This window comes from Hyperolius riggenbachi, chromosome 4 (assembly GCF_040937935.1).
Source record: "Hyperolius riggenbachi isolate aHypRig1 chromosome 4, aHypRig1.pri, whole genome shotgun sequence".
In the NCBI taxonomy this organism is placed as follows: Eukaryota; Metazoa; Chordata; class Amphibia; order Anura; family Hyperoliidae; genus Hyperolius; species Hyperolius riggenbachi.
In genome coordinates this window covers 412,312,940-412,331,051 of record NC_090649.1, presented here as the reverse complement: position 1 = coordinate 412,331,051, position 18,112 = coordinate 412,312,940, and the positions used below count along the sequence as shown (strand labels likewise).

Sequence of the window (18,112 nt, the reverse complement as noted above, 5' to 3'; positions counted from 1 at the left end):
ATTTCCCATGTCTTATAGGCTTTACAAAAGGTACAACATGCCCTTTATTATATTTATCTCACTGCAGATATTCTCCTGTGTGCAAGGGAGCCTTTACAAATCTCAGGCCTACAAGGAATAGCGTTCTGGCTTGGAGTTCTGCCCCTCTCTATCCTGTCATCCACAATTAGTCAGAGCACCCCAACTTCCAGCAATTATGTTCTCATTGGTTGTACACAGCAGGAAAGGAGACAGGGTTTACTGTCAAGGAAGGCTTGTAGGTCAGAGATTTCTAGGGAATGCAGGAAAGGAAACGTGATGTATAATGTATAATTTCTTGTTTGCCCAGTGAGCCTACATTCAATACAGGTCTTGATTTTGACTTAAAGCTTTTTTTTCCCACCTAGCTGTCCAAAAACAGGCATAAGCAGTTTTACTGGCACATGAGGAGCTGTGACTGAATTGTGGATAGCAAGTAAGAGCTGCACAGAACATATGTCAATAGTGAAGGCTTGCGTTCAGTGCGCCCCTTAAATTTTGACGACTAATTATTTACACTACATCTGGTTCCTGGAGAAGGTATCAATATCCGCTGTCTGAATTTAGTTTCTGGCAATTTGAATTGGTGAATGGGGAATTTGTCAGGTCACATAAGCTCGACCATTGTCAGTGGGAGTCGTGTGCATGTGATAGTAAGTTACAGAACACAGTACCGAACAATGCATCCGAGACAGACAGCCTCTGGCAAGAATTGTTTCATCTGCTGGTAAAGCTTGCTTTCTGCTTCATGATGTTCCCCGGAGCCATTGAGATTGGCCTCTGTATGTTATGAGACATTTGGCTTATGTTTATTCTGTGTACATTTTGTTAACTTTCACAGGCATCTCGGGTCACAACTCTGTGAACTGGAAAAGCTTATCGATAAAATGATCATTGCAGAATTCACATCATATGCTCAAAGTGACTTAAACCGACCCTTTGATGAGGACTGCCAGGTCATCGAGGAGGTGTGTGGGCAGATTTAATACAACAGCTATAGCTATAAAAGTATAGATGTCACCATATTAACTATAATCCTTTTATGTATGTAACAGGAGAGACTACTGTCATTGGTGTTTGGTCTGTTAAAACTTCGGAAATTGGATTTCTTTGAGATCTATGCTGATGAAATGATGGTAACAGCAAAAAACATTATAAAACAGGTATTCAACTCTATTACTACTCTAACAGTATTACTCATTAGGACTGTATGCCATTACTAGCATTGACACAATCACATGGCACAGATATATGTAAAACATTTATAAAACGAATCTACAACATTACAAATGGCTTAGCTGATTATATAGTGCTAAGATCTTTTGTGTACATAAAAAAATGTAAAATATATACGTTTTGTGTCAGAATAGGTACAGGAATAGGCTATACTTGAAGGTTTCAGGGGTTGGAGAATGGCAGAATGGCAATAGTTTTGGAAGGGAGACACAGACACAAGAAGGAGCATGTGAGAAGTCTAGGGTTGCTGCAAGTGTAGAGAGTGGATCAGAAGATGAAGGGAGATCATATGCAGACCAGAATAAAGCAGAGGGACACCAAGAGCCCCAATAGTGTAATGCGTCTTGTGGACAACAAATAAATGAGAAGTTAAAATAATATATAATAATATATAATAATAATCCAAACATTTGTATAGCGCTTTTCTCCTGTCAGACTCAAAGCGCTCAAGAGCTGCAGCCACAGGGACGCGCTCAAGAGGCCACCCTGCAGTGTTAGGGAGTCTTGCCTTGAACTCCTTACTGAATAGGTACTTGACCTAGCCAGGATTCAAACCCTGGTCTCCCATGTCAAAGGCAGAGCCCTTAACCAGTACACTATCCAGCCACTTACAAACCAGGTTTACCAATAGGTAACCACTGTATAGGCAGGTGGGGAGAACAATCCTGACCCCACTCAGGAATAAAAAGTCGCTCTCTGTAGACAGAAAAATAGGGTAACAACCCTCCACCCAGGGTGGACTCAATATAGTGTACAAGATACAGAGGCGCCAAAAGAATAAAAGGTAATTAAATGAACTTAAAAAAACAACTGGTTAAACACAGGAGGCAGCGGTGGTAAGACCATCGCTGCCTCCTCTATTTAACCAGTTGGTTTTTTAAGTTCATTTGATTACCTTTTATCCTTTTGGTGCCTCTGTATCCTGTACACTATATGCAGACCAGAGGCTATAATTAGGATAGTGTCTGAGGTATCTGAAAATTAGAAAGGAAAGATATAGAGGAGACAAGTGATACGGGAAGTCTTGTGAGGAAAGGTTAGGCCAGTGGATCTCAAACTTTTTTGGGTTAGGGCACCCTTGATGGCTTTGAAATTTCTTAAAGGCACCTCTCAGCTAAAACTACTACCTAAATGCTTGTTAGGCAGCTAGCCCCCCTCCCCCCCCCCCCCCCATTTCCAATGTAGCTAATGATGCTTATTAGGCTGCATTCCCCTTTCAAGTAGTCACTTACCCCCTTCCCCATAGTCAGTGACTACAACAATAGGCAGCATTACCCCCTCCAAATAGTCAGTAACCCCTCATTATGCAGCACCCCGCTGAATGAACATGACAAGGATAAAGAGTCAAACTTATAGAGCACATAGACATTTCCCCACATGGTGACTGCAGATAGTAACACCCCCTTTAATTATGCCGCATCACTTCAGCACTCACTCCAGATTGTAGGTGTCCCCCATTAGCTGGACAAACATTTCCTTACCTATCCAGGCCAAGGCACACTGATCTGCCATTTCACCCCGATTCCTCTGATGTCCAACTTCAACCACAGCTATCGGGACTTAAAGGGATACTGTAGGGGGGTCAGGGGAAAATGAGTTGAACTTACCCGGGGCTTCTAATGGTCCCCCGCAGACATCCTGTGTTGGCGCAGCCACTCACCGATGCTCCGGCCCCGCCTCCGGTTCACTTCTGGAATTTCAGACTTTAAAGTCTGAAAACTACTGCGCCTGCGTTGCCGTGTCCTCGATCCCGCTGATGTCATCAAGAGAGCACAGCGCAGGCCCAGTATGGTCTGTGTCTGCGCAGTACACTCCTGGTGACATCAGCGGGATCGAGGACACGGCAACGCAGGCGCAGTGGTTTTCTGACTTTAAAGTCAGAAATTCCAGAAGTGAACCGGAGGCGGGGCCGGAGCATCGGTGAGTGGCTGCGCCAACACAGGATGTCTGCGGGGGACCATTAGAAGCCCCGGGTAAGTTCAGCTCATTTTCCCCCGACCCCCCTACAGTATCCCTTTAAGGTTAACTGGTGGGTAATGCAGTTGCTTTGTATATCAATCATTACCTGATGGCAATGCACAAAGGATGGGGATGAATTCAGGAGCACCCCTGGGAGATGCTCGAGGTGCACCAGGGTACCGCAGCACCCAGTTTAAGAACCCCTGGGTTAGGCATTTGATCCAGGTTTTAAGTAATAATGGTACGTTCTAAGTAATGTGGAGGAATAACAGAGGGGAGCTGTATCTGACTACCAACAAGGTTTATTGAAAGGGTGCCAGAGAAATATCCAACATGGCTTATGAGGAGGATGGACACAGTAGTGTCATCTGTGACTGAAGAAAGAACACTTGGGTGATATATATAGTACTTTTACATGTACATGACAGGAGTGAAGTCCAACATTACACCAAAACAATGGGCTTGGACAGATGGTTTATTGGGGTGCTACCTTCATATGTTGGGTCTTGGAGGTAGGAATAGTTAGAGACAATAATGTTTTGTTGCTGAATAGGCTTTCTCTTTACTTCCTGATTTTGGTGAAGCCTTTTGGGACTGGAAGTAAGAGACCTTCCTAAATGGGGATCCAGGCATTAATGAAAAAATGCTGATCGAGATATTTGTCATTTCCCACTGCAAAATAGTTTATAATCCTGTCTGTGCCTGATGAAGAGACGAGAGGTCCATAAGACAAAAACTTGGTCTCTCTGACAAGGACCTAGACATACCAAATGTATTGAGTAACATTTTTCTCAGTGATTGTATGGTGATGATGTTCCCTCCTTTGCACGCTGGAACTACACAGTAAAGTTACATTATTATAACCGCTTGCTAATATCCAGATTAACCACCACTGGCAGCACAGATGGTAGCCGGACTCTGTAGGAGTGTCTCTGTAAGATGCTGTATCATTCTTAGAGGTATTAGAATCCATGCAGACTGAGGTGCATCCATTTGTTACTGAGAGGTATAAGTAACATCCCACGTTGTATATCCACAAAATCTGCACACGACGTTCATTCATTGGTTGTGCATCCCTGATGTCAGAACTAGTTGGTGGTCATAATAATGTGACACGATGGACAATGTGCACCAGAAGATGTTGTCTCAGCCAACATTGGTCCTTTGTATACCTCATGTTTGTATAGGGGAGTAAGGATGATAAGGCGTAATAAAACTTGACTGCTGGTGCCGTGGCATGTGGGGTTAACTCATCTATGTCGCCACCTCTGGTCGCTGCACTCCATTTTCCTGAGATTTCCTCCTTTACAGAGGAACTTCTGGTGGGAAGAAGGAAGTCTCTGGAAGGTGGAGCAAAGCGTGGAGTGCAGCAACCAGAGATGAGTTAACACCACATGCAATAGCATCAGCAGTCAGGTTTAGTTTCACCTAATAGTGGAGTACTCTTATCCTTTCCAGCCTTGGTGCATTTGGCTGCTTTCAGGAGTGGACCAATACTTAATTTGATATCATATACAAAACAGTGGAAGGCCTTAAGACTGGTCACTGTGTTCATTTTGCTATATTATGGGCTATTTCCTTTGCTTGACTTTACTTCCACTTTAAGCCCCTCTGACCATTGTTTCGTTTAAACTATTGGGGACCGCCGTAGGTTGAATCAACGTCCGGCAGGTGGTGGTACCGTTCTGACCGGACGTTGATTCAACGTCCGCGCTAAAGAACCGCGCCCGACGCGATTGGAGTGTCATATGACAGCTGGCATCTCCCCTCAGTGATCAGCAGCCATCGCGTATGGCTGCTGATCACGTGATCACTACGATCACCATCAGATCGTAGTGATCACTTTGACAGCGGCGGCGGCAGGGGGAAAAGAAGAGGATCCACTCGCCTCCCTGCTGTTCCAGCGACGATCGGCGCCCCCCTCCGCTCTGGCCGGCATCTCTGCTCTGTCTGACGTCAGCGCCGGGTCCCGGCTTGATGACGTCATCAAGCCGCGACCCGACCTGAGCGTCATTTGGGGCGGACATTCCAGTGTAGTGTCAGAATGGTCAGCCCCGCAGATTGGGCAGCCCCGCATGCGCAGTAGGAGCCTGCGTCCCATTAAATTGTGCAGCCACATAAAACGTCCTAAATATCTCCGCTTCCGCACCACGTACACTCCCGAAATTTTCAGGGGAAGGAGGGGACTCCCAAATCTAGCTCTGTGCTGAATTGCAGCCCCCGAGCCCCGCTGGTTCTCGAGACTGATTGCAGCAAACTTATCTCGGGAACTAGCAGGGCTCGGGGGTTGCAATTCGACACAGAGCTAGATCTGGGGGTCCCATCCCTGCCCTGAAAATTTCGGGAGTGTACGTGGTGCGGAAGCAGAAATATTTCAGGTAAATGTCTAACTTCCCACTGAGCATGCGCGATACTCAGTGAGGAAGGCTGCTTCCGGGCTGCCCACTTTGACATTACACCGGCTGGAGAAGAGGTGGCTTCTGCGGCTCATCGCTGGAGCCTGGAAGGTGAGTGATGGCTTCCAGCTACTGGGGGGACACCTGCCTCCATGGGGGACACACAGCCCAGCACACCACAGACGGGATCCGGCTGCCCGACCCCCCCCCCCCCCCCAAACGCGTGCACCCCCCTCCACCGCAAAATGCCCTGGTCCTTAAGGGGAGGTTAGGCGGCCGGTCCCGAAGTGGTTAACGTTGAGGTCCATAAGTTGTTTGTTTATTGCTTATTTGCAGATCTAACATGTTTGTTTTCTGAAGTACATCACTTGTTATGTTTCTGTTTTCCTTGCAGTGTGTGGTTTGCACAGTCTCACAAATTGATGAAATCGATTCTGAAGTTGTCACTAAGTAAGTAGTTGTTTGCAGTCCTTTTTATTTTTTTTCCTCCCAACATCGTAGAGCTATTGTTCTGAAGTTCCATGGCTATCTCTGTACAGTGTACCCTGGGACACAAAATGTCTGAGTTATAATCTGTATTAGTGCTGGGCAGACAGTCTGGGCAATACCAATTAGCGCCCAGATACTGCACTCGTACCCGGAGCAATATATCACAAAATAGATAAAAAGTCCAGCTTAGCCGAGCATTAAACCATACAAACGTCTTTAGTGGACGAATTAAAACAGTGGGGCACTCCTCATGCATGTGTGCACCATCAATAATATAGTTCTTTGAATAAATGAGTAAGCGCTCTTAAATGCTGGTTCTCTATAACATCAATAGAAAGCCCTCCCTTCAAGGAAAAACTCACCGGTCGCCGCGGCCTTCTGGGCCCGTTTTCACCTCCGGGTTATTGGCCACTCCGCAGCCTCACCGGCAATCCACCTTCAGTATCTCCAAAGCTGTATGTGCAAACAGAAGCTCCACATAGTGTAAAAGCGTACAGTTATATTATAAAAGTTCTGCTGTATCACAAAAAGTTAAAAGTCCAACTCCAGCCAACCCCTCTGTTCCCATAAGTAAACCGCTAAAATAGCGAATGAGGGGATGCAAAGGACAAACTGCACTCGGCTAGTGGCTATAATGGGCCGCTGTCATAGAGATGTTATAGAGAACAAGCATTTAAGAGCGCTTACTCATTCACAGAACTATAGTCTGGGGAATAAGCTGCTTCATAGAAGCTGAACTGTTAGCTCCATGTAGTTTTGTGGTTTATGGGTAATAACTTGGCATCAGTATTAAATGACTAGTAAGATAAGGACCTACTGAGAATTAGTTTCTTTCAGACGAGCAGCAGTAATTAGACTATGAATTAAACCATTGTACTTCAGGCCGTGTAGAATGTGAAAGTACAGTAGCAGGCTGAACAGACAATAATGTAGGTCCAATCTTAATACAGCAGTTGGACACTTTAAATACAGCTGCATGTTTTTATCTGAATTTAACTATATTTACCTAGAACCTTAACGTGAATCTGTGTCACATTTGACAAGCCCATGACGGGGGTAAAGCCTTGTACACATGCTAGAAAAAAGTCATTTGAAATGTCTAACAAGTGACAGATATTGCCGTATCGGATGACACTCTCTGTTAAGAAAGTTGCTAGTATTTAAACCACATAATAGTTTGGAATATCAGTGATTGTAGACAGCATCGTCTAAACAGCATAGTTTAATCTACATTGTTTAATTTTGCCGGGGTAATGTTGTTGGCGTGATGTTGCTCGCTTATGACGACTTTTATCTAACCTGTGTACGGAAGTACACATTGTGGTGGCACTGCTTGAGTTGGGCCCCGGGTACTGCAACTAGTAGTAAAATATTAGTCATTTATATGACCGATATTTTACAATGCTCCCTTTCTTAATTGAACTCTCCCTTCTCCCCACCTAATGCCTAACTGCACTTCCCCACTAATTGCCTAAACCGAACCTCCTATCCCCGGGACCCAAACAACTGCTAGTCGTAGCTGATCTTTTACCGTATTTGCCCCCAGTATCAGGCAAGTCCACCACGGTTTAGATAGCCAGATGCTCCCCCAGTGTTAGGTACCTCTCCTTCCCAGGTTAGATAGCTAGATGTATCCCTGCTCTCCTGGTTAAGTGGCCAGATGTATCCAGTATGAGACAGCCCCCTCCCCAGGATAGATAGCCAGATGTGCCCCCAGTATTAGGCAGGCTGCCCTCTCCCCAGGATAGAGAGCCAGTTGTGCCCCCGGTATAAGCAGGCAGCCCCTTACCCGGGGTTAGGGATGCACCAAATGGTTTAAAGAGGCGCCCTGGTGGTATATAAAAGCGTTTAAAAGCAGTTTAAAACCGAGAAAAGGTTTGAGGTTGCTTACCTCAAGGACGACAAATCTTTGTAGGGACAAAAGATTTTATTGGTAGCACAGGCAACGCGTTTCACGGGTCTAAGCCCGCTTCCTCGGGCCAATAGCAGTGCCAGGCCAATTGAAATAGCAAGCTAAGGGAGCCTCTCTCCCTTAGCTTGCTATTTTAATTGGCCTGGCACTGCTATTAGCCCGAGGAAGCAGGCTTAGACCCGTGAAACGCGTTGCCTGTGCTACCAATAAAATCTTTTGTCCCTACAAAGATTTGTCTTCCTTGAGGTAAGCAACCTCAAACCTTTTCTCGGTTTTAAACTGCTTTTAAACGCTTTTATATACCACCAGGGCGCCTCTTTAAACCATTTAGTCCAGTATTAGGCAGGCAGCCCATTACCTGAGATAGATGGCCAGATGTGCCCACAGTATTAGGCAGGCAGCCCCTCCCCAGGATAGGTGGCCAGATACTCCCTCAGTATTAGGTAGGTGCCCCCCTCAGTTTAGATAACCAGATGCTCTCCCAGTATTAGGTAGCCCCACTCCCCAGGTTAATTAGCCAGATGTACCCCCAATTAATAGGTAACCCCTTCCCCAGGTTAGATAGCCAGATGTGCAGTTAGCAGCGGCTACACGCGCCACTGACAGCTGTCCAACAGAAACTCATCTGAACCAAGCCTTTTGTCCTGTGTTTAAGTGGCTGGCGGCCCACTCTTTCACCTGTATTTGTGGTGCCCTGCTCAGCAACACTGGTTGCTTTTGTATCAACGGCTGGAAGGAAGCCTTAAAGGGACACTTAAGTCAAACAAAAAAAAAATGAGTTTTACTCGCCTGGGGCTTCCAATAGCCCCCTGCAGCTGTCCGGTGCCCTCACCGTCTCCCTCCGATCCTCCTGGCCCCGCCGGCAGCCACTTCCTGTTTCGGTGACAGGAGCTGATAGGCTGGGGACGCGAGTGATTTTTCGCGTTCCTGGCCACAATAGCGCCATCTATGCTGCTATAGCATATATCATATACCAGCATGGAGGGTGCTAATGTTTCTGGGAACGCGAAGAATCACTCGCTTCCCCAGCCTGTCAGCTCCTGTCACCGAAACAGGAAGTGGCTGCCGGCGGGGCCAGGAGGATCGGAGGGAGACGGCGAGGGCACCGGACAGCTGCAGGGGGCTATTGGAAGCCCTAGGTGAGTAAAACTCATTTTTTTTGTTTGACTTAAGTGTCCCTTTCATGTACTTGCTTTGGAACGCCATGTTTGAGTCATTATGTGGCATTAAAATGCAACTTGAAGGTTGCACAATGTCAGGAAAGCTCCCATTTAACACCAGCTGTGCACATGGAACACCTGATACAAGAGAATACAGAATGTGTTTTGAGGATCGGTTTAGCTTGTCTTTCATCCATTTCACTTCTCCTCTGATCATGTGAAAGTCGGCACAAGCACACAATTCATACCCTCTGCTTTCCAGCAGCGCGCCACATGATTGTCGTTTACCAGTCCATATCTCTGACACACACAAGGAAAAATGATATTACATTTGCCGTGGAAGTGCCTGTGGCTGCGTGGTTTCCTATGCAGGGCTGTAATAGTCCCAGCATGTCCTCTTTTGTCATGCTTGGTCATTAGCTGCTTCCTTTTGTTAATTACCATAATTAGTACTGACACATTTGTTCTTGTCATCACAGTCTATCCATAGCCAGCATAATGACTGTATGATTTGTTGCAGACTTGCTGATCAGATGCGGATGATGAATTTTTCACATTGGTTTGATCTGCTGCAGAATATTTTTTCAAAGTTTACAGTTTTTCTTCAAAGAGTCAAGGTAAGGAGAGTGTGTGTACTTTATATTTATGTATAGGTTTTTTTTAACCTTCTTAAAGCAGAACTCCATCTAAATATTGTTTTACATTTGGATCTATCAGATTTGTTTTGCCATCTGCATCCCGGCTAAAGACATTTAATTTACTTCCCAATACCTGAGATCTCAGAGAAAATGTGTGAGTTGCAGTACAGCCAGTAATAAAACACTTTTTATTGCTGTTTGTGTTACGGTGAGAAAAGTTCACTCACCTTTTCAGTGACAACAATTCATAATATAAGAAGTGAGGGCAAATGTCACCTAGATTAACCTCCCTGGTGGTATCCCCGAGTCAGGCTCGGAGTGGAAAAATCAGCCAGGAGTGTTAACCCCGAGCTTTACTCATGGTAGCCGCCAGGAGCTCTATGCAGAGTGCAGCATGCAGTAGGCAATTTAACTCTCCTCCCCCGGGATCCAGGCAACGGCAGCCATTCTCCTTCCTGTCTTCGGATGCTCTGCAATCCCCCTGGTGAGATCGCCGCCTGTCATCATGACGGCAATCTCACTGTAGCGTTACAGCGCCAACTGGAGGACGGAGGGAAAATTGCAGCACTGGATTCCAGGGAGGTGAGTAAATGCTTTATTCTTGATTTTAGCATCTAAAAGCATGCCAAAAAATTGCACCACTTTTAGACCCTAAAATCTGGAAATGATCAAACCGCCAGGGAGGTTAAAAATAAAAATGTTATAGTTGAATTTTTTTTATCATGACTTAGCCTAAAACCTGAAATGGTCTCATTCACACAATGGGCTTCATTCACTAAAGCGTGATAACGCAAATATCACACCTTATCAAAGATATCACACCTTATCGAAGTTAACACGCCTTATCAGAGTAGCATAGCGAGTGCTACGAACCCACAGGAGCTCATGGCAGGACAAGTGCCATTGCCAATTAGCAGGCATAGGTTTGTAGCGCTCGCTATGCTACTCTGATAAGGTGTGTTAACTTTTATATGGTGTGATATCTTTTCATAAGGTGTGATATTTGAGTTATCACGGTTTAGTGAATCAAGCCCAATGTGTATTGCGGACGTTAGTGCATGCGTAGTGAATGCAGTGCATTTTTATGACTTATGACAAACCTTAGGACTGTGTGGACATGTTCACATCTCAATGTTGTAACAGATTGTGTTTTCCTAATGCATTGTCCACAGTGTGTTTTGTAAAAACAGTCCTGTACCATAGAAGCTGACCAGGCTATGAGAAAACACATGCATTTCAATGCTTTCTGTTCTTGCTGACCGTAGTAGAACTTGACACTTCGATGTATTGAGCAGTCTGAGATGCTAGGAAGACCATACTAATACAGGGTAGGGCCTCACTTTCCTCTCAAAGCAGCCTGACTTCTGCACAACATGGTCTCCACAAGGAGGTGGTTTTACTCCATGTTGACATGATTGCATCACAAAATTTGTGCTGACTTGTCAGTTGTACATTAGTGCTACAAGCAGTGCAGTTTCTAGGCTAAAATGCACCCAGGGCGAGGGTGTAAAAATTGCGCCCCCCCCCCCCCCCCCGAAGCAAGGTATGGGTGCCCGCAGTGTAGGTTAGCCATGTCTAGTTGCACTCAGTATAGATTCCCCCAGAATAGGTACCCCAGTATAGGTAGCCAGCTATATGTCCCCCCAGTATAGGTAGCCAGGCATAGGTGAGCCAGTATAGTTGCCTCCGGTATAGGTTAGCCAGGTAGGTGCCTCCAGCATAGGTAGCCAGTATAGTTGCCCACAGTATAGGTTAGATAGACAGGCGTCCCCGGTATAAGTTAGATAGGTAGGTGTCCCCAGTACAGGTTAGCTAGGTGGGTGCCTCTAATATAGGTAGCCAGAATAGTTGCCCCCAGCATAGGTTAGATAGGTAGATGCCCCCAGTATAGGTTAGTTAGGTAGGTGCCTCCAATATAGGTAGCCAGTATAGTTGTCACCTGTATAGACTAGCTAGGTAGGTAGGTGCCCCCAATACAGGTTAGATAAGTTAATGCTCCCACTATAGGTTAGATAGGTAGCTGCCCCCCAGTATAGGTTAGGTAGGTGCCCCCCAGTATAGGTTAGATAGGTAGCTGCCACCCAGTATAGGTTACATAGGTAGGTGCCCCCCAGTATAGGTTAGATAGGTAGCTGCCCCCCAGTTTAGGTTAGATAGGTAGGTGCCCCCCAGTATAGGTTAGATTAGGTAGCTGCCCCCTCAGTATAGGTAATATTAGGTAGCTGCCCCCCAGTATAGGTTAGGTAGGTGCCCCCAGTATAGGTTAGATAGTAGGTAGCTGCCCCCCAGTATAGGTTAGATAGGTAGCTGCCCCCCAGTATAGGTTAGATAGGTAGCTGCCCCCAGTATAGGTTAGATAGGTAGCTGCCCCCCAGTATAGGTTAGATTAGGTAGGTGCCCCCAGTATAGGTTAGATTACGTAGGTGCCCCCAGTATAGGTTAGATAGGTAGCTGCCACCCAGTATAGGTTAGATAGGTAGGTGCCCCCAGTATAGGTTAGATTACGTAGGTGCCCCCAGTATAGGTTAGATAGGTAGCTGCCACCCAGTTTAGGTTAGATAGGTAGGTGCCCCCCAGTATAGGTTAGATTAGGTAGGTGCCCCCCAGTATAGGTTAGATTAGGTAGGTGCCCCCCAGGATAGGTTAGATAGGTAGGTGCCCCCCAGGATAGGTTAGATAGGTAGGTGCCCCCAGTATAGGTTAGATTAGGTAGGTGCCCCCAGTATAAGTTAGATTAGGTAGGTGCCCCCAGGATAGGTTAGATTAGGTAGGTGCCCCCAGGATAGGTTAGATTAGGTAGGTGCCCCCCAGGATAGGTTAGATTAAGTAGGTGCCCCCCAGGATAGGTTAGATAGGTAGGTGCCCCACAGGATAGGTTAGATAGGTAGCTGCCCCAGTATAGTTTAGGTAGGTGCCCCCCATGATGGAGGGGGGAGCCGCGGGGAGGGCAGCCCGACCTCTCCCTCCCTTCCTCTCCCCGGGCCGCCCTCCGTGCGATCCCCCCTCGCAGTGCAGAGTAATGCAGCAGGGAAGCGCTATGCAAAACTACTCACCTCGCTGGCTCCAAGCGCTGCTCTCTCGCCGCCAGTCTCCTCTCTGCCTACACACTGATACACACACACGCTGCTTCCTGTTTAGCAGCATGTGTGTGTATCAGCGTGTATGGAGAGATGAGACTGGCGGTGAGAGAGCAGCGCTTGGAGCCAGCGAGGTGAGTAGTTTTGCATAGCGCTTCCCTGCTGCATTACTCTGCACTGCGAGGGGGGATCACACGGAGGGCGGCCCGGTGAGAGGAAGGGAGGGAGAGGTCGGGCTGCCCTCCCCGCGGCTGCAGCTCCCCCTCCATCACAGCGCCCCCCTCCCAGCAGCGCCCCGGGCGGCGGCACGCCCCGCACGGCCGTAGAAACGGCCATGGCTACAAGTTTCCTGCTTTATCAGCGTCCAAAATCACCAGCTGCCTGAACCACTGACACACGGTAGGTTGGATTTATGAATTCATGATGTTGGCATCAGGTACAACCTCAACAGAATTCAGGAGTTATTGGATCAGGTTAAGTTTTTCCAGCTGTCCAGTCTGGCTTGTCCCTACTGTCGCCTTAACTTTGTTCTTAAAGGGCCACTATTATGAAAATGTGTAAAATTTTAAATTCATGTATATGGATATGTACAAACTGTTCATTTGTTCCAGAATAAGATGCATTATAAATATATTTTTCCCTATGTAACTGTTACTTCTAGTACCTAGTATTATTCTGACAGCTGTGACAGGTTTTGGACTAGTACACTTCCTCATGAGGACTCTAAGAATTTCCTTTATTTTCAAAATTGTTCCCTGGACAGCAGTGGAACAGTCTAACTGCCCATTAACCTCCCTGGCGGTATGATTAGTTCTGAATTTTAGCGTCTAAAAGCAATGACTTTTTTTTTTTTTTGTTTTGTTACTTTTAGACCATAAATTTCAGTACTAATCACAAGTCAGAGGAACCTTCAGCCACAGTACCGGCAGCCTCTGTACAAAACTCACCTCCCGGGATCCAGCACTACTTTTCTTCCTCCTGTCCTCCGGGGGAACCTCTATCCCCATGGTGAGATCGCCGTCTGTTGTTATGTGACACACAGCGATATTACACGAGGGATCAAGAGCCATGGAGGAGACTGTCCAAATTCTCTCAGGGACGTGAGTATGAAGTGCCACTCCGCTGCATGCTCTGCAGTAACCTGTCCGGCGGTTGCCCTGATCTAAGCTCTGGGTTACCACTCGCAGCATGTTGTTTTCACCCCGAGCCAGGGTCGGGAATGCCATTAGGGAGGTTAAGCGGAATGAAACCCAGCATTTCTTATTTGCTCAAAAAGATTATTTACAGCATATTATATACTACCACCAATTTTTTCTAGAACAGCATTCAAAGGGTTAACAGAGGACAAATTCCCTGCCGGGAGAATGCTGGACGTATCTGAACTAGAGATAATGTTATCTTGTATTTACTGAATTGTATCAAGTGAGGTATGTGACACATTCTGTGCAGACTCTCCTGAACACAGACAGACATTAACCTCTTGCCGACCGCGTCACGCCAGTAGGCGTGGCCGCGGCGGCAGCCCCAGGACCGCCTAACGCCAATTGGCGTAAAGTCCTGGGGCTCTGTTTTGCAGGAGATCGCGCGCAGGCTGCGCGCGCATCTCCTGCTTGGGGGGCGGAGCTCCGCCCCGCCTTCAGTCTCCGAGCGGCTATTGCCGCTCGGGAGACTGTTAGACGGCGTGATCGCCGTCTATTTACTCTGTGCAGCGCTGCAATCAGCAGCAGCGCTGCACTGGGGACAGCCGTGTGACACGGCTGTCCCCCTGGGGGACAAGAGAGCGATCGGCTCTCATAGGCAGAAGCCTATGACAGCCGATCGCCGTAATTGGCCGGCTGTGGGGAGGGAGGGAGCGAGGGAGGGAAGGGATTTAAAGGAAGAGGGTTTTTTTTTTTTTTAAAAGTGCAACACAAATATTTATTAAAAAAAAAATAAACATGGGGGGAGCGATCAGACCCCACCAACAGAGAGCTCTGTTGGTGGGGAGAAAAGGGGGGGGGAATCACTCGTGTGCTATGTTGCGCGGCCCTGCAGCTTGGCCTTAAAGCTGCAGTGGCCTTTTAAACTAAAAATTGCCTGGTCACTAGGGGGGTTTAGCCCTGCAGTCCTCAAGAGGTTAAGAAAGTATTTGTGCTTAAATTAAAATATGAATATTCCTGTTATGAATAAAATGCATTGTCAGCTCTCAGACCAATAAAAGTGAACTTTGGGAACTTGTAATTTCTAAATCAATAATAATACTTATGCACAAAAGCAAATATGATAACCATATGGCATATAAAAAGTAGGAAAACATGTTTTTATTGAATATTATGTCAGGGTTTTATACCGCTTTAATAGATGGACTTGTCCAGATCCGGTCAGAGCTGTAATATTAATAATACCTACTAGGACAGTTTCATAAGAAAGACATCACTTGTAGTTCATCTGTGTATCGTATGCTGGGTACACACGTTACAATTTTTGGGCAGATTTACCTGCCAGATCGATTTTTTTCAACATGTCCGATCTGAATTTCGATCGATTTTCCAATCAATTTGCATTCACTTCTATGGAAATGGATCGGAAAATCGATCGAAATTCAGATCGGACATGTTGGAAAAAATCGATCTGGCAGGTAAATCTTCCAGAAAATTGTATCGTGTGTGTATACCTATCATTAGATCTACATGTTCACACTTGGTTTACATTTTTTTTGTAATAATGGCCCTGACCTAGTGGTTAGAGAAATAGCACACTCGAAGATGCTTTTCTGTGCACCACATTTGTATAGAGTAGTTATGAGTTATTGTAGCCATTCCGTCAGCTTAAACCAGTCTGACCATTGTATTCTTAATAGAACAAGTTGTAAACCACCAATGTCTCAGGGGCTTGTAGACCTCTCTGTCGAAGGGTGTTTTCTTTTTCACCTTTAAATAAGAGTCCAGTGTATAGAGTTTGTGTTACTATCTTCACTATGTAACTGTCTTTTGTGTCTTGCACAGGCCACATTAAATGTTATTCGAAGTGTCGTCCTTACGGTGTTGGATAAGAACCAGCGGATCAGAGAAATGGAGGTAACGGCAGCTCAGAAAGCCGTGGGCAGAGAAAGCAATGTGGACAGCGATCTGGCTTATTTGACTCACGAAGGCCTGTTTATAAGTGATGCATTCAGCGAAGGTGAGCTTCCCAACGCTGCTACCAACACTAACTTTCAAAGGAATGCATCACCCAGCAGTAGCGAGCCTTCTGGCACCGATTCTGTATCTGATCCCGAATGCACTACTGACTCCTCTTCCAGCAAAGATCACACACTGCCTTCAGTTACCCCGGGGGGAGTAGAAATAATGTGAGTAAAACTACTACTTGTAGAACTTTGTGAAACTCCTTGTGAAATTACATCTGATAAGTATAACGCTAAACATTGCCGAAGAAGGTGTGTCTGCAAATTGTATGATGTGTGCCTACCTGTAGGGCAACCGCACCTGATACTGTGTTATTTCCCAGCTTTTTGAGTTTTATATACTACAGTTTACTAAGCCCTTACATTTTGTCATTGTGTACACGAAAAATCATAAACGGACCTGTTTTACTGCTCAATTTTCCCTGAATGCATGTTATACATAAACTGCACACAAAAAAAAAGTTTCACTCACCTGGGGCTTCTTCTAGCGGTTAGCCCCTGTTAGGTACCATGATGCAGTTCTGCTCTGTGCCAGGCCTCTGCTCTCCCCTCCATAAGATTGTGCGCATGCACAGGCGCACTGCGCACCTCTCATGATTGCTCTTCCATCACCAGTAGCGCTCAGTGCTTGCGCAGTTTAATTTTCTCTGAATTGCATATTTAAAAGATCCCGGCCACGAATGGCCCGAACCTCCGATTTTCGGTTCGTGAACCGCAAACGCGAACTTCCGCAAAAGTTGGGTTCGCGCGAACTTCTGCGTACCGCAATAGACTTCAATGGGGAGGTGAACTTTGAAAACTAGACGCCAAAAGTCCCAGGGAAAAATCTAGATTTGACGCAAAGCAGCGCTTTAAGGGCAGAAATCCCATTGAATGCTAAATTGCAGGCCTAAAGTGCTTTAAAACATCTTGCATGTGTATACATCAATCAGGGAGTGTAATTAGAGTACTGCTTCATACTGACACACCAAACTCACTGTGTAACGCACCGAAAAAAACAGCTGTTTGTGTTGTGATGGCCATTCTGGACTGGTGCGCACCATGGCGAGAGTGCAGTGCCCCCTCCCCCCCACGGCTATATGAGACACTCATACAGCCGGCGGCCATTGCTTCATTTTGATACGCAAGTCCCTTCACCGCGGCAAGGTAATGATCACGAAGGAGAATTGGCACATGTACATGCCTTTTGCTTTGTTGTTGCAGCGGCAGTGCAGCCAGAAAAATTAGGCAGGCATGTACACGCACCAGAAAAAGTAGTATAGCGGCCGCTGTTAGCAGCGGCCTTAAAAATTCATGAATCTACCTGGAGTCCTGGACCCTGTTGGTGGTGGTGGAGAAGGCAGTCAAGCGGCCTGCGGGCAGAGGTGCTGTGTGGGAAGCAAGGGTGGAAAGACCGTGCCACTAAGGGTGGAAAGACCATGCCAAAGGCTTACAATCTGAAGGTGTGGGAGGATCAGTAATGCAATATGTGTGGGACCCACTACAGAGCTTTTAGCAATGATTTTTATGCTTACTTGATATTGCCGATGATTCCAAAAGCGATTAGCTGCTGAAAGAAAATGGGCATGATCCCACAGAAGCTATTGCAATTTGCCAAAATCGCAGTCACCCTACATGCAGTGTTTGGAGCGATTTCATAAATGAAGTAGGTTCCAAAATTACTTTCCCTGAAATCACTTGCAAAGTTGTTAGCGTTTTTGAGAGCATTTTGCAATCATAAGTGGGTGCCAGGCCTTACTACTTTTTTGCTGTGCTTTAAAATACTGGCATGTGACATTCACTGTTTATACTAAGAAATGGACTCTTGAGCTCTATATGTTGGTGCAATCTGCACAAGCAGATCAGTGCAGACCAATTAGAGTGTAGGAAAGGGCAAACTAAAAGCAGCAAGGAACATAGAGTTCTAACATATTTCAGAAGTGGATCTGGACAGAGTGTAGCTCATTTCAAGAGTAACACCCTATACTGAACATTTCAACATTCACATGCCAGTATTATAAAATGAGACAAAAACAGTACTGCAGTTACATTGCATTATGCATCAGAGCCCCATTTTAAAGCGGA

At 46.2% G+C, this 18,112-nt stretch overlaps 1 protein-coding gene across 3 annotated transcripts in view; it reads left to right on the top strand.

Moving 5' to 3' along the window:
• Nucleotides 1-18,112, top strand: part of VPS54 (VPS54 subunit of GARP complex) — a 128,834-nt gene that overhangs the window by 57,393 nt on the left and 53,329 nt on the right. For all 3 annotated transcript variants that reach the window (XM_068232366.1, XM_068232363.1, XM_068232365.1), the window contains 5 exons: nucleotides 860-986; nucleotides 1,074-1,181; nucleotides 6,004-6,059; nucleotides 9,691-9,787; nucleotides 15,870-16,213. In XM_068232366.1, the coding sequence (XP_068088467.1) occupies nucleotides 860-986; nucleotides 1,074-1,181; nucleotides 6,004-6,059; nucleotides 9,691-9,787; nucleotides 15,870-16,213 (732 nt within the window). The remainder of the gene's footprint in view (nucleotides 1-859; nucleotides 987-1,073; nucleotides 1,182-6,003; nucleotides 6,060-9,690; nucleotides 9,788-15,869; nucleotides 16,214-18,112) is intronic.